General features: G+C 43.0%; 1 protein-coding gene across 16 annotated transcripts in view; it reads right to left on the minus strand.

Annotated features, from left to right (window-relative positions):
* Atp8a2 (ATPase phospholipid transporting 8A2) overlaps nucleotides 1-15,209 on the minus strand; it is a 592,551-nt gene that overhangs the window by 285,984 nt on the left and 291,358 nt on the right. For all 16 annotated transcript variants that reach the window (XM_076545122.1, XM_076545120.1, XM_076545123.1 and 13 more), the window contains one exon: nucleotides 5,270-5,442. In XM_076545122.1, the coding sequence (XP_076401237.1) occupies nucleotides 5,270-5,442 (173 nt within the window). The remainder of the gene's footprint in view (nucleotides 1-5,269; nucleotides 5,443-15,209) is intronic.

Here is a 15,209-nt window from a genome sequence, read left to right on the forward strand (position 1 = left end):
TCCAAGAATATAAATGATGACCTCTGCTATACTTCCCATGCACATCCAGTGCAGACCCCACTGTGGGCCTCGTCTCCACTTCATCTCCTGCCCAGATACTTAGACATAAATCATACTTGCTAACTAGGCACTGCTGAGGGCCACCACCGTCACCTGCACTTGCAGGGGTCTGTGGAGGGGCCATGCTAACTTCCTCACATGGGAGACACTGATGAGCCTTTCATGACTCTCTTCCTGACGAGACACAGTCACTTAACATTTCTGAATGCTCCCGAGGGGTCAAAAGTCTGCTCACCCCCCACTAGTCTCTGCTATGAAATTTATTTCCATTTGGACAAAAACAAAGAGCTTCAAAGAGAAGGGGGAAAGCGGAGAGAGAAAACAGAGAAGTCGTTCTTGCACACATTGAAAATGGCTTACACATTTTCTACACAACATTCCCCCTCTGGAGAGCAACAAATCCTGTAAAACTGGAAGGGGGAGAGCTCTAAGCGAGGTCAACTGTTAGTGAAACTGTGAATAGTGACAGTATTACACATGTGTGACTGAAGGACCGGGCACAGCCAGCTAGATAGGCCCTGGCATTAGTCAGACCAACCCCCACGCCAGCGTTTTTCTTGCTCTCTCAGACCATGTGCAAGAGAATAATTTTTTGAGGCTTTTATTTTACTCATTTGTAATCCACGCCCCCCAAAAAACAAACAAAAAAAAAAGTGATGCTTGTGAAGGATTGACAAATGAAATGACTTGAATTTCTGACCTCAATTTCATCATAATCTGTGGATGTGGCTTAGTCTTGCAGAAGGTTTCTAGCTTGTGTATGAAGCCACAGCTATTGATGTCAACATAAGACTCTCACAATGGAGTGGAAAGTGGAGCCACCAAGCGGGGGCAGTATCTCTGAGGACCAGTAGATACTAGAAGAGTAGTAGAGATAGAGGCCGAGGTGAAAAACCCAACACTGCTGATACATTTTTAGCCTAAAAGGTCTGGGACTCTGCTGAGCCTATGCGTGAGGTTCATGCGGGGGGGGGGGGGGGGGTTAGTATGTGCAAGCTGGCTGGAGAGGCTCTCAGTCTCGGTCCTGACTGCCCATCACAATCTCTTAGTAGCTTGTAAAGGTCCCAGGTTCAGGTTGCTTGCTCTTGGGGGGATGGCCTAGGAACCATTTTTTTTTCACTTGACCTATGTTTCATTCTTTTTAATTCAGTGATATTTAATTTAATTAGGTAAATTCTTTTATTCACACTGTATGTGTAATACAAATGACGTATTTTATTGTGATAAAATTCACCCTTCCAGGACTGGAGAGATAGCTCCATGGTTAAGATTCTTCCTGCTCTTTCAGAAGACCTGAGTCTGGTTTCCTACCTATTGTTGAGTGGCTCACAACTGTCCATAACCACAGATCCATGGGATGAGATGCCCTCTGCAGGGACCTACACATGTGTGCGTGCGTGTGTGCGTGCGTGCACGCACATACACACACACACACACACACACACACACACAAAAATGAATCTCTAAAAAATTAACCACATTAAAGAATAAACATCTAATTCATTTAGCATAATCACAACACAACCATCCTCTGCAGGTAGTTCCAGAACATTTCATCATATTCAAAAGCTAAGTCTGTAGCCATAAAGCAACTGCCTTTTTTCTCACTTCTAGCTGCTCCACTTTATGGATTTGTCCACTCTAAATATTCCACAGGGTTGGAATAACACCACGTTCCATCTCTTTTGCATTTGACTTCCTTTGCCAGGCATAGTTTTAAAGTTCATCATATTGTGGTATGTACCACTGCCTCATGTCTTTCTATGGCTGAATACTACGGTATAGATAGACCTCATTCTTTGGATCCATTTGTGAACTGATGGATATTTGAGTTGTCCACACAGTTTGGCTATTGTGAACAATGCTGCTATAAATACATGTTTATGAGTATTTGTTTGAGTGTCTGTTTTTAATTCTTGTGTGTCTATTCCTGGGAATAGAATTGCTTCATCATTTGGCATATTTACATTAGAACACTATCCCCAGCCCCCCCCCATGTGCCCCTTTCTGTAAGGTTCTCTGTAAAGTTGATACTGAGAAGAGGGATGCATATAGAGAAAAGACATACAGATGAGGCTATGAGAGCCTTTGTGTCCAAAGCACTGGAAGACATCCAGAGCCTTCCAGAAATACAGCAGAAATAGTGGGATATAATATATATATATATATATATATATATATATATATATATATATATATATATATATATATATATATGGAGATGGTAGAGATGTTAAAAAACAGAAGAAATCACCTCAGGGAGGAACCATCAGCAGCCAGCAAGATGGCTCACTTGCTCACTGCACAAGCCTGGCTACCCAAGTTCTAGCCAGGTAAAGGTAGGAGAGAACTGACTCTACAGATTTATCTGTTGACCTTGACAGGTGCACTGTGGTACATGCAACCAATCCCCATCCCTCTCTCACTCACATACACAATGACAATAATAATTAATCTTTAAGAAGGAGAAACCATGTGCTGGTTAGTTTTTGTGAACTTGACAAAAACTGGAGTCACTGAGAAAGAGAAAACTTCAGTTGATGAATGGCCTCCAACTGGCTTGTGGGCAAGTCTATAGGCATTTTCTTGATTAATGATTGACAGGGAGGGCCCAGCCCACTGTGGGTGTGGTGCCCCTGGGCAGGTGGTCCTGGGTTGTATAAAAAATGCAAATGATTAAACACCATTTCTCCATGGTCTCTGCTTCAGATCCTGTCTCAAGTTCCTGCTTTGGCTTCCCTTGATGATCAACTGTGACCTGGAAGCCAAATAAGTCCCCTTCCCCCCCGCCAGGCTGCTCTTGGTTAGTGTTTCATACAAGCAACAGGGAAGCAAAAATAGGACAGACCAACAACAACCAATGCTAAAAGGAACTAGAGGTCCAATGAAAACTGAACACGCCAGCTGCTTATGACAAATGGAAGTGTGGGATACCCGCCTCACTGAGGGCCTGAGCCCAAGACCTAGGGTGCAAGGCAGATGCTAAGCTTTAACACCAATACTCTAAGACTCCCTGACCAAGAAGAGCAGAGGTCACACATTCTTTAATTGTCCCATAACACCTAGAATGTACAATGCAAATATCCAGTTTAGAACTGAAGTTGTCTTTGGGTGGAAGTTGACAGGTCAACCAACAATGCAGTGGCATCTAAAAGTCCTGACAGGAAACTGAACGACACCTACCCTGCTGACTACAAAGGACCTTGTGCAAATTTTTAACTGCACAGGAAATACAGGAGTACAGCAAACTGTAATTAGCAAAATTGAGTATAATTTAATCAAAATATGTAATAGACTTCCAAGGTCAAAAATTATATAAACAAAGACTAATTTACTCTCATTTACCTAAATATTACGGAGCGGGTATTTGGTGTGTATCAGTTGAGGCTGGCACACTTGAATGTGTCAAAAGCGTCAGTGAGAAGGGCCTTAGACTGAGATGGGGTTTTGCTCGGTTCTACAAACTGGCTTGATCTCCTAGGCTCAAGCAATCCTCCTGTCTCAGTTCCCTGAGTAGCTGGAACTACAGCAGCATCCTCTGTACCTGGTTGGGGGGTGTTTTTATGGGGCCACTGCTCTTGGAATACAGGGACATTTTCAGTGTGGAGACGAGATCTTTGGGCTCACTGGGGACCTGTGTGTATGGGTGTGGGGGGATGAGAGTCCTCTTTTCACTACTTAAATCTGCCTTAGTTTGAAGGAATTCTTATATTATATTATAATAATTATATAACATTCAACCATCTACAAATCCATATTGAAAAGAAAATATATAACGATTTCCCCGAAAACTATTTTTCTGAAAAAAATAAAAAACCCACCATTTTTTCTTCTGCATTTAGAGAAAAGAGTAACTCAAAACGCTTATATTTTCAGCATGGAAAGTGAGAATCAAGGCCAACTTTATGCGCAAAATCACATGTGAAAATTGGCTTACAATCCTGAACACAGGTGAAGCAACTGAGCGCTCTGTTTGTAAAGTATGTGCTCAGTTTTTGTTGTCGCCATTTTCAAATCAGAAGTGTGACACCAGCCAAGGAATGTCTGAGAGCAGGGACACTGGAAACTACCTTGGAACTTTCTAATGAACACGTCTACGTAGGAGATGGTCACTGTATTCCACTTGAGGTCGGCTCTCGGTGCCTATCGCAGTTCAAGTTCTTTCTAGTACCATCCTAAGATTTGCCCGTGTGACACACGCAGCCAGGAGAAGACAGCCTATGCGAGGGGGAGGACACGGTGTTTTTCTTTAACACAGAGCAGCTGGCTAGGAAGGAGCCTACTCCTGCAGTCTGCAGGCCTGCCTGGTTCTCCCCTGGCGACCCAGATGCACACACTTTGATTGTCCCAGGGAAGCCTCTATAAGGGGTTAGCCTGATAACAGTTTACTAGTCTGGTCCACCTGGTTTCCTCTTGTCCCTGGTGTTAGTGTTTGCTTCAGCCACTGACAAGCTGGGGACTGCTCCTTGGTGAACAATGCAGGCGGCAGGCAGAAGTGACTGGCCAGCACTTGTAGATCAGGTAGAATGATAATAACTTCCAGTGTTGAAGAACTCATAGAAGTCAGGTCCCACCCACTTAAAACTCAGCATCTTAGACACAATGAGAAACTACAGAAGACAGGATTCCCAGCATGCTTTTCCCTCTTCCAGTTATCATGGGCCCTTTTACCTATGCTGGCCTCTTATCTTCCTAGTAGATTATTTTTACAATTCCGACTTTCAAATCTCTATCAGAAGTGCACCTCCATGTTATGTGTAGTCAATGTCAGCAACAGCCATCCTCAAAAGTCTTCTCAGACTCCATAAGAGCCCATGAAGACTTTCGGTTGGGTGGTGTAATGGTTAGTTCTAATGGTCAGTTTGCCTAGGTTAAGAAGCACTTATTGCTATAATTAATCACGTCTTTGTGTGTGTCTGTGCAGGTGTTTTCAGAGAGCTTTAAATGGGGATGGAAGACCCACCCTGAATTCGCATGCCACCACCCCATGGAGTGACAGGAAACAAAAGCATAAAAGCTACTTGCTGCTTTGAGCAAAAATCTATGAATCCACAGCTAAAGATAAACTTACGTTTTTGTTTAGTTTTTTCTTCTTCTTCTATTTTTAACATAGAAGTTGAAGCTGAGAATTTCTTTTATCGATTCCTCTAGAAGCCCACAACGCAGACACATCAAGATCATTGGTTGGGCACAACCTAAGCGTTCTCACCTGCAGCAGATGACTGCCTTGCAGGAGAGGGCCAGGTCCAGGAAACTTCTGCGAACTTCAAAGGAGAGCGCATACTTCAGGGTGTGGCCATCGATGATGAGGGCCACGTCGTTCTCTTTGCCCAGCAAATTTCCGAGGTCCGTGCAGTGCTGAGTGATGGCAGCCCGTGTTGCCTAGAAAAAGTGGAAGAGGATGATGTCTGTGGGTTTCATACATAAAAGGCGAACTCAAAAGTTTCTTGAAATGAGAAGACAGAACAAGGAAAAATACACAGTTCAACCTGGCACAGTCACTAGCATGCCCTCTCTGGCTGATTGATGGGTAAAGCATCCTCAGAGTGAGAGGCCCTGTGATATTCACAATGATCCAACCCGCTGAAGGGTACAGTCTAGTGATGCAAAAACTCTTCTCAATGGGACTCTGACACTCTCTCTCTCTCTCTCTCTCTCTCTCTCTATATATATATATATATATATATATATATATATATATATATATATATATACACTCACATACATGCACGCATGTGTGTGTGTATGTGTGTGTGTAATGATGTACATATGTGCATATACATTATTTTAATGCTCTTAAAAAGGAACCTCAACAAAAGCACACATGCTTAACAAAAGCATTGCTGGAACTTACAGGACAAACACTAACATTTCTCAGTTTGCACAAGATAAAGTTTTAAACAGCCCAGAAGGGGTGTGATATAAAAATATGTTTACATGAAGATTAACTTGCACACCAACTGAGCACTTCAGATTGTACTGTTATCTCCCTATATCAAGGAGACAAGAAATGAGTTGGTCATTCTCACATGGAAGAAACCGTCTAATCAAATTCAACTGCTCATACCAACCAAAGCACTGCCATCAGCCTGAACAAACACTGTGAGGTGTCTATTGTTACATGCAAAGCATGAGAATCATTCCCATAATTAATAAAAGATGTTCTTGTACGGAGGAATGTATGGGCTCAAATATAAGAATGCACCTTTTGGCTGATTAAAAAAATGCAGCTTATGTTTATTCAGAAAGCACAAAAATACACCAAAATTATTCTTTCTGGACAATGGATCTTTTGTCTACAAAGCTACATTTTCATGTAATTTACCTTATGGTAACCTGAATTTCAGTTCGGAAGCAGAGAGTCTAATGGACAGGCACTTTTCTCCCCTAGTCCCACTGAAGCTCACTGCTGCTGTCAGTGAGAAGCTGTTACCACTGTCTCTGTCCAGTTTTCATTCTCAGTAGGATACCAAGACACAGAAAGACGTGTAAGGACACGTGCTCTGGAACCACACACTATGGCTAGACATCTTATTTTTTTTTTTAATAAAAATCTCTATAACTTAGCTCTAGTCCAAATTCCACACTTACCACCTCTTTGGTACTGGACAAGATACTTCACCTCTCTAGCTGGCATTTCTTCCTGTACAAAATGAGGCTAGGAAAACTTCCCAGCACTTTAGTTATGGACAAGTGACCTGACCCAAATAAGGAACCGAGCGTGGGTTTGGCACACAGATAACACTGAATGAAGCCCTTTCTCGCACTCCTGGTATTTATTCAGGAGGAAAGTCTCATATTGAGGAAAACACAGGGCAATGACTAAATGCCACCACTGAGAAGGCTCTGCCACTGTAATAAGGGATGAATAATTAATAGAACTGCTCTCCCAGCCAAAGTTACACTGATTTCTATCAAAAATAAAACTTTATGCATTTCATCCTTAGTTCTACCATTCTGAGTCTCAAATAAGCATCTTGGAAGCATCTATATTTTTTTAATAATTTATTTTTATATTATGTGCATTGATATTTTGCTTACATGTCTGCATGAGGGTGTTAGTCCCCAGGTACTGGAGTTACAGACAGTTGTGAGCTGCCATGTGGATGCTGGGAATTGAAATGAGGTCCTTTTGGGAAAGCAGTCAGTGCTCTTAACTGCTAAGCCATCTCTCCAGCCAGGAAGCAGCTATGCTTATCTATAGAAACAAGCTGGCCTTTAGCATTCAGATGGGTAGAAGGTAATCTTTTCCACTTTGCCAAGACCTGGGTTGACAAGACAGGGGTCTATTCTGTTAGGTGTCTATTCATATAGGACAGGAAACTCTCCTCAGACTACATCTCTGAAGGGACATAGTCCTATTGCTTCAACAGACCACAGTCTAGCTCAGTGCCTTCCATCCCAGTGGTTGCCCCATGACCATGCTTTGGCCCAAGAAGGAAAAAGTTGATGAATAAAATTCCCTGAGATACAGAGATCACAGCTTTCATATGAGGGCATAGCATATACAGAGACATCGCTGAATGGGATTAGGGAGGGCAGCTTTCATGTTTGGGCTGTTTCTAGACTTTGCATGAGGGTAGACTAGATACAAGTTGCCTTTCATCACTAGAGGGGCAGAGGCTCCAGCTTTAGCTGCTGAACACCATCAGTGAGGGGGGAGGAGCTGGGAAAGGGGGTCTCTGGGGCTGGAATAGGGAGGGCATTTTCAGAATAAGAATGAGCAGTGGGAAGATGAATGACAGAAAGGTGACATTATGGTTTATATGTGTTCCCAAAGTTCACGTGGAAACTTCATCCCAATATGGCAGTGTCAAAAAGTGGGACCTAATAAGGGTCATCAGGTTACTGTCCCCACAATGAACCAACAGAAGTATTGCACGAGTGAGTATTTTTGAAAGGGACTCACTCATGTCTGTCCCCTTCCCTCCCAATCTTCTAGTTAGGAAGACACAAGAAGACTGTGCCGGCTAGTTTTGCCACAACTTGACGTGAGCCCATCATTTGAAAAGAGAGGACCTCAGTTGAGAAAATGCCCCCACCAGATTGGCCTGTGATCAAGCTTATGGGGCATTTTCTTCATTGATGATTGATGTGAGAGAGCACAGACCATGGTGGGCTGTGCCACCCCGGGCTGGTGGTCCTGGGTGCTATAAGAAATCAGGCTGAGCAAGGCATAAGGAGCAGTATGGTAAGCAGCACTCCCCCAGTGCCTTCTGCTTCAGTTCCTGCCTCCAGGTTCCTGCTCTGAGTTCCTGGCCTGACTTCCATTGGTGACGATGGATGGAGTGTGACTTAAGTTGAAGGAATCTCTTTCTTCCCCGCAAGCTGTTTTTGTCATGGTGTTTTATCATAGCAATAGAAATCTAACTAAGGCAAAGGCCTTTACCAGATGCAGCCCTCAGACTAGGACTTCTCATCCTACACAATCATGGGCCAAATACATTTCCTTTGTTCACAAAGCACTAAGTCTGGGTATTCTGCTGTAGAGCAGAAAGCAGTCTAAGAAACAACACCTGGGAAATTTATGGTTCTGAGATGTGGACAACCTTCCTTCCCCAGGCAAGCAAAAGAAAGACCTGGAAAAAGTCCTGGAGTTTCCACAGCAACAGAGGCCCTGGACCAGAGCAGCAGCACTCATATCCACTCTTTTTGAGAGTCTATTCCCATCTTACAACTCAGGAAGCAAAGGTCTTAACCATAAAAGGTGTTCCTTGAATCGTCCCAAATGACTAAATAAAAGCCCTGTTATAAAGCAGAGCCTGGAGGAGGCGATCAGATCACAGGGGTGGAGTCCTTGTGATGGGGCTAGTGGACAGCAATAGATGAAAGCATGCTTGCACTGCCTCTCCTCTCCTCCCTCCCCCTCTCCTTCCCTCCCCTCTCCTTCCTTCCCCTCCCTCTCTTCCCCTCTCTTCTCTCCCCTCCCCTCTCCTTCCTTCCCCCTTTCCTTCTCTCTCCCCTCCCCTCCCTTCCCCTCTCCTTTCCTCCCCTTCTTTCCTCTCCCCTCCTCTCTCTTCCCCTCCCCTCTCCTTCCTTCCCCTCTCTTCCCCTCCTCTCCCCTTCCCTCTCTTCCCCTCCCTTCTTCCCTCCTCCCCTCTTGTCTCCTTTTTATTCATCCTATTCCCCACCATGTTCAGGACACAGTAAGATGAAGGCCATCTGAAAACCAGCATCTAATCTTGATATTGACTTCTCAGCCCCCAGAATCATGAAGAAAATGCCTGTTCTAGCCTCAGGGGCCACGGTGGTTTTGCTATAATAGAAGGAGCTGACTATGCCAACGGACAGCTGCTTGGGTGGTGAGCTCCAGAGTTCTTGTCATCATAGACACTTGGATGAAACAGGCACAGCACCACGAGGCCACCGTGACCGGAGGAACAGTGCTGTTAGTGTTTGGAAGAGCCTTCCAATGAAGATCTCTACTACAGATGCCTGCACAGCACACAGCTGAAAGCCACATGCAGAACAAGCTACAGAGCCTGGGAGAAGCTGTGTGCTTTTAATGCGGGATACCTTAGTTTAGGAGGTCTATCATGAGCAGGAACTTAGGGGCTCATGATGATAAAGGCTCAAAGTCCAAGATTAGGAGGCCAGCATTGGTTGGCAAGCCTTCATGTTTTGTCACCTCATGGCAGAAGGACAATGGGGGGGGGTAGAGAAGGGGACAGAAAGAGAGGGAGGGAGGGAAGGAGGGAGGGAGGGAGGGAGTACTTAAAGCCCTAAGTTCTTCTATGTGGCACTAACCCACTCACAATTACCTATTGTTAGGCACTACCTTCCAACACTATTACCAAAAATTAAGTTTCCAACACATGAACTTGAATGGACACATTCACACAGTAGCAGTCACTAATACAGAGCAGAAAGACAGGACAATGCTCCAGCAGCTGGGATACATGTAAAAGTGGATGGTAGTATCCCATGGCTGTATTAAAAGTCAACCTGCACATATACAGTGTATAACCTCTCTAAAGAGAGAACCAAACACTACTAAGATGTTTCACATTTTATGTTCTGTTCACCACGAATTTTCTCACATAGACTACAGTGCATACATAGCTTTCTCAAGCAAAGAATTCAGTCATATTAGTTCAAGTTACATGAGCTAAACTCTGTTTTAATCAACTAATCATATCTACTCATCAGAGGAGCGACCATTCTACCTAGGTAATAAAAACAACATGATACACATGCATATACACTTTATGTAATCTACTGTGAATCTTACAGTGCCACCAAGACGACAAGTCTAAAAAAAGATGAGGCGTATACAAAGGTAAAGATTAAGTCAGACAAGCATAATATTCTCTGAGCATTCTGTGTTGCCACCATTATGTCCTGCCTTACTGCCTTGCTCTGGTTCACGTCTGTGGATGGCTACAATTACACTAACTCAAGCTTGATGAAGTCATTAACTCCTCTTGCCAACCTTTGTGCACACTAAGCCATGGCAGGTGCACTAGGAATGTACTCAACTCACAAATGAACTGATATAGTTAGGCACTGATTCTATATGTTCCCCTTTCATATCTATGGAAAAATATTTTTAGGTCTTAGATATCCCTTTGACTTCCTTATGGTCTACCTAGCCTTCCTTTCAGGGACACATTTAGTTGTATTTGCCTTTAAAAAAATGATTGGTTCTTCATTTTTTTCTTCTTGCCTTGTGGCCTTCTTGCCTGCAGCTTCAGTTTATTTTCCATAGTGTTCTCTGCCCACTCTATCCATTCACAACATCACCTTTGCCTTGGAGATTTCAAACTTCTTACACATCTGCCGCTCTATCCTCCTAGCTCTACTCTTGACTTTCTTGAGGATACGCCTTGGTTTTAACTCTCATGCTCTCCATGTCCACTCAGCAATAATCTTTGATCAAACCCAGACTAGCTGAGTTCACCACACATGTATGGAAGAATACAGGTCCCTTTGGTACCATTCTCAGGCGAGTCAATGGAAGGCATTGCTATTGCGCACAGTTCCGTATTCTCTAGTGGACTATGATCCTAAAGTCTATTTGTAAGGTAGTTATTGAGCACTTAGAATCCTTTTCCCCAAGGAATGATGTTATGCATTGTGGTTGGATCCCAGGGTCTTTAATGCCTACTTAGCCTGGTTGCTAAAATTTATACTGTGCTCTTTTTATTTTAATAAAAAAGCCAATTACTAAAAGTTACAATGGACTTTGCTGTTATGAGGGCCATAGGGAGTTGAAGCAGGGGAGTTCATTCGCAGAGGGATAAAACACATTCCAGCATTCTTAATTGGCATTTGCCTTCTAGGTGTTAATATTGAACTTTATGTTTCTAGCTGCTCATTTATGTTCTATAATTTCATTTTTCTTAGGATTAAAGGTAGATGTGATTAAGTGCCCAAAGTGGGTGACTGCACTTGATGATTGTCCCTTAGTCATGCTGAAAAATGACTGTGTTGTCACAAGGCCAATGCTTGTGGTTGCCTCTCCAGTGTTTAAATAAAACTGTATAAAACCACAATGCCACCAGCCATCTCAAGGGGTGACTCTGCAGTTGCTCATTTATAGATGCTGCTGCACCCCAGGTTCATCTGACGATCTCTGGAGCACCACGAAGGTCTGCAGACATTCCCCAAGTCCAGGTTCATCTGGTGGTCCCTGGAGCACCACTAAAGTCTGCAGACATTCCCCAAGTCCAGGTTCATCTGATGATCTCTGGAGCACCACGAAGGTCTGCAGACATTCCCCAAGTCCAGGTTCATCTGGTGGTCCCTGGAGCACCATTGAGGAACAGACTTGCTCAGTCCATGAGCAGATAGGCCCCCTAAGGTGCTTCAGCTGTTAATCACTTCAGATTTAGTAAACAAAGCAGGAGACTGGAACACTGTCGGACCCTGGCTATAGTCTTTCCCATCTGCAGCAAGCAGGGATCTTTCCTCAAAATCAGCCGCGTTCAGCAGCTCTGCAATCTGTGGAGGCAAGAGGCCCTTTCTCTCCTTGAGCTCAGCAGAGCCATAAAGGATTTCTTGGAAGCCCTGGGAGCAGCAGCTGCCTCGGCCGTCACTTTGATGTTCTGTGAATTCCAAGGGGGCCTCTGAGCTGAGGATGCCCAAAGCTAGGAGGGTTCAGGTTTCATTGCAGAATTCAATCAAACCACACTTAGTCTTTTAGGTGGAGAGCACACAGCCTGCAAACTGACCTTGGGCGCATGAATATCTAAGGACGATGCATGTCCCAGAGTCCACAGGCCCAGCTGTAGTTTGTGGCTGTTCTTCCCATCCTGCCCTGTTCTGTCTGTGCCCTGCTAAGGCTTCTACCCTTCCTCTTTGTTTCACTCCCAATCTTCAGATCCTTCTTATCGCCCAGCTCTCACATTTGGGGTAGATGAGGTCATTGTTCCCTACCATTCCTCTTCTTTTTCTTCATATTCATTTCTAAGAAAACCATACCTCCTTCTCAGTAGCACTGATACGCTTGATGCCTTTGCATTTAGGGAACCTAACAGATGCAATGGAAGTTTGGAAAACTTAACAGAAGCCCTTACACAACAAAGCCATTGTAGGCTGCCCCAGGTTGCCAGAGTCAGCCCCAGAGTAAGGGAGCCAAGTCTCTGTGCTCAGGATGTTTGCTTTGCTCTCATGCGTGAATATCCCCGAACGTAAAGTCCATAAGCACACAGACTGAATCTTGGTTAACTGTGTTAGACTCTGAGACTTCCTAGAATTCTAATCATTTTAAGAAGACAAGGTGGTGGTATTCCACCAGAATTATTCCACTGTTTTCAGGAGACATTTGGCTTCTTGCCCGTGAACACCAGGTAAGAACTAGGCAACACCAATAACTCCTCACCAGGTGCTGCCAACATGATGCCAACTCTGGTGCCCTTGGGTACTCCTGTGCTACCGACTCCCAACTTTACACTTCCCTATAGCATCCATCCTTCCCTACCACAAAATGTTTCTATTTTCATTCTAACAAGTGTTATCTCCTCAGACCAAATCAACCTATTTACTAAATTCACACAATGACATAATCCTCTACAGGAGTGTCACAGCATCGAGGAGCACTGACTGCTCTTCCAGGGGACTCAGGTTTGATCCCCAGTGGTGAGAGCATATGTGCTAGTGTGCACACTCACACACACACACACACACACACACACACACACACACACACAGTGATGGCTCACAACTGTCTGTAGCTCCAATCCCAGGAGATCCAATGCCCTCTTCTAGTCTCCGATGGCATGATACACACATGGTAGTGCATGGACATACACTCAAGCTGAACACTCCTACACACAACATACTAAAATAACTTTTAAAACACATAAAGTATGTACTTCTGCACTGCTATCACTTATTACTGCCATGTTGTTAATTAGTGTTCTCATCCTGTTGATGGTGGCAGCGAGGCTGTCACCGGGGATGAAAGGTTTACTGCTGCTCATTCAGAGAACAATTGCCAGGACCATTGTATTACAAGAAAGCATCGGCAAAGGTCAGTTTGGAAAAGTTTGGCAAAACAAATGGTGGGGAGAAATTGCTGTGAAGATTTTCTCTTCTAGGGAAGAGCGTTCATGGTTCCAAGAGACAGACATTTATCAGACTGTGATTGCTCCAAACCACAGAGGAGGCATAAAATAAATGAATGAATGAATGAATGAATGAATGAATGAATGAATAAATAAATAAATAAATAAATAAATAAATAAATAATAAATAAATCTTCAGGGAACCATGACCACACCTAACAGCAACTTTGAAATGTTCAAAAGGGCAACAATGATTCCACATGGACTATGGTAAAACCATTAAGCTGATTAACACCATGGAAAGATTGGCTTTGGACTACAAACACCTCAGGACAATTTGGAGATGGATAGCTGAGATGATCCAGATTCACAGACAACTCGAGCAAGGACTTGAGACAAGCCCTGCACTTGCCCGTTATGCAGAGACTGGACAAATGATACAACTAGCTCTCTCTGGATTTGATAATTAACCCCAAATTTTTCTTTTCAGGATCCCCTAAAGATGTCTTCACCCCTAGAAAGCAGGAAGTAATTTTAAGAAACCGATGTCCACATTCCCAAGAGGTGGGGTGGGTGTTTTTTGGTCGTTCAATGGCTTATGGATAATTGTTATTGTTTACGATGGTTGGTTACAAGTTGTTAATTGTTAATGATCAAAAAAAAACTAAACAAAGGAGATTAGATACAGGGTTCTTGTTTTAAAAAAAGAAAAAGAAAAAAGAAGATATAAAAAAGGGTAGATCATTGAATCTACTCTGAAAAATGGGAATATATAGAAATGATAAGATAAAAGGTAGATTTTTGGATCTACTAAAAAAGGAGCATATAGATATGATAAGATAAAAAGGGAGATTATTGAATCTACTTTTAGAAAGGAACTACTTGTTTTTAAGTAGGATAAGTAATGAAAATTTTTGTATGAATTTGTCAAATGTTAATGGACTAGACATTGTTAATATATATGAGTTTTTTGTCTGAATATGTCAAATGTTAATGAACTAGACATTGTTAATGTAATTCTTGACTGTATATATTGTATATACATATGGGATATAGTTTTTCTTGTATTAATTATAAGCCTTTTTTAATTTTAGACAAAAAAGGGGAAATGTGATATTGTGTTCTCCAATATATTATGCACCCTAATAAACTTATCTGGGGTCAGATAACAGAACAGCCACTAGATATAGAGGCCAGAAAATGGTGGCATATACACCTTTAATCCTAGCATTCCAAAGGCAGAGATCCATCTGGATCTCTGTGAGTTCAAAGCCACACTGGAAACAGTATGGTGACACATGCCTTTAATCCCAGGAAGTGATGGCAGGAAGCAGAAAGGTATATAAGGTGTGAGGACCAGGAACTAGAGCCTGGTTAAGCTTTTAGGCTTTTAGAAGCAGTTAAGCTGAGATTCATTTTGGATGAGGACTCAGAGGATTTCAGTCTGAGGAAACAAGATAGCTGAGGAATTGGAAAGGTGAGGTTAGCTGTGGGTGGTTCTGTTTCTCTCATCTTTCAGCAGTCACCCAAATACCTGGCTCTGAGTTTTTTATTAATAAGACCCTTTAAGATTCATGCTAGATTGTTTTCCATTTTAATTGAAAATAAAATAGTATATATTTATTATATATATGTTTTATG

The sequence above is a fragment of the Peromyscus maniculatus genome, chromosome 9 (assembly GCF_049852395.1).
Source record: "Peromyscus maniculatus bairdii isolate BWxNUB_F1_BW_parent chromosome 9, HU_Pman_BW_mat_3.1, whole genome shotgun sequence".
Lineage (NCBI taxonomy): Eukaryota > Metazoa > Chordata > Mammalia > Rodentia > Cricetidae > Peromyscus > Peromyscus maniculatus.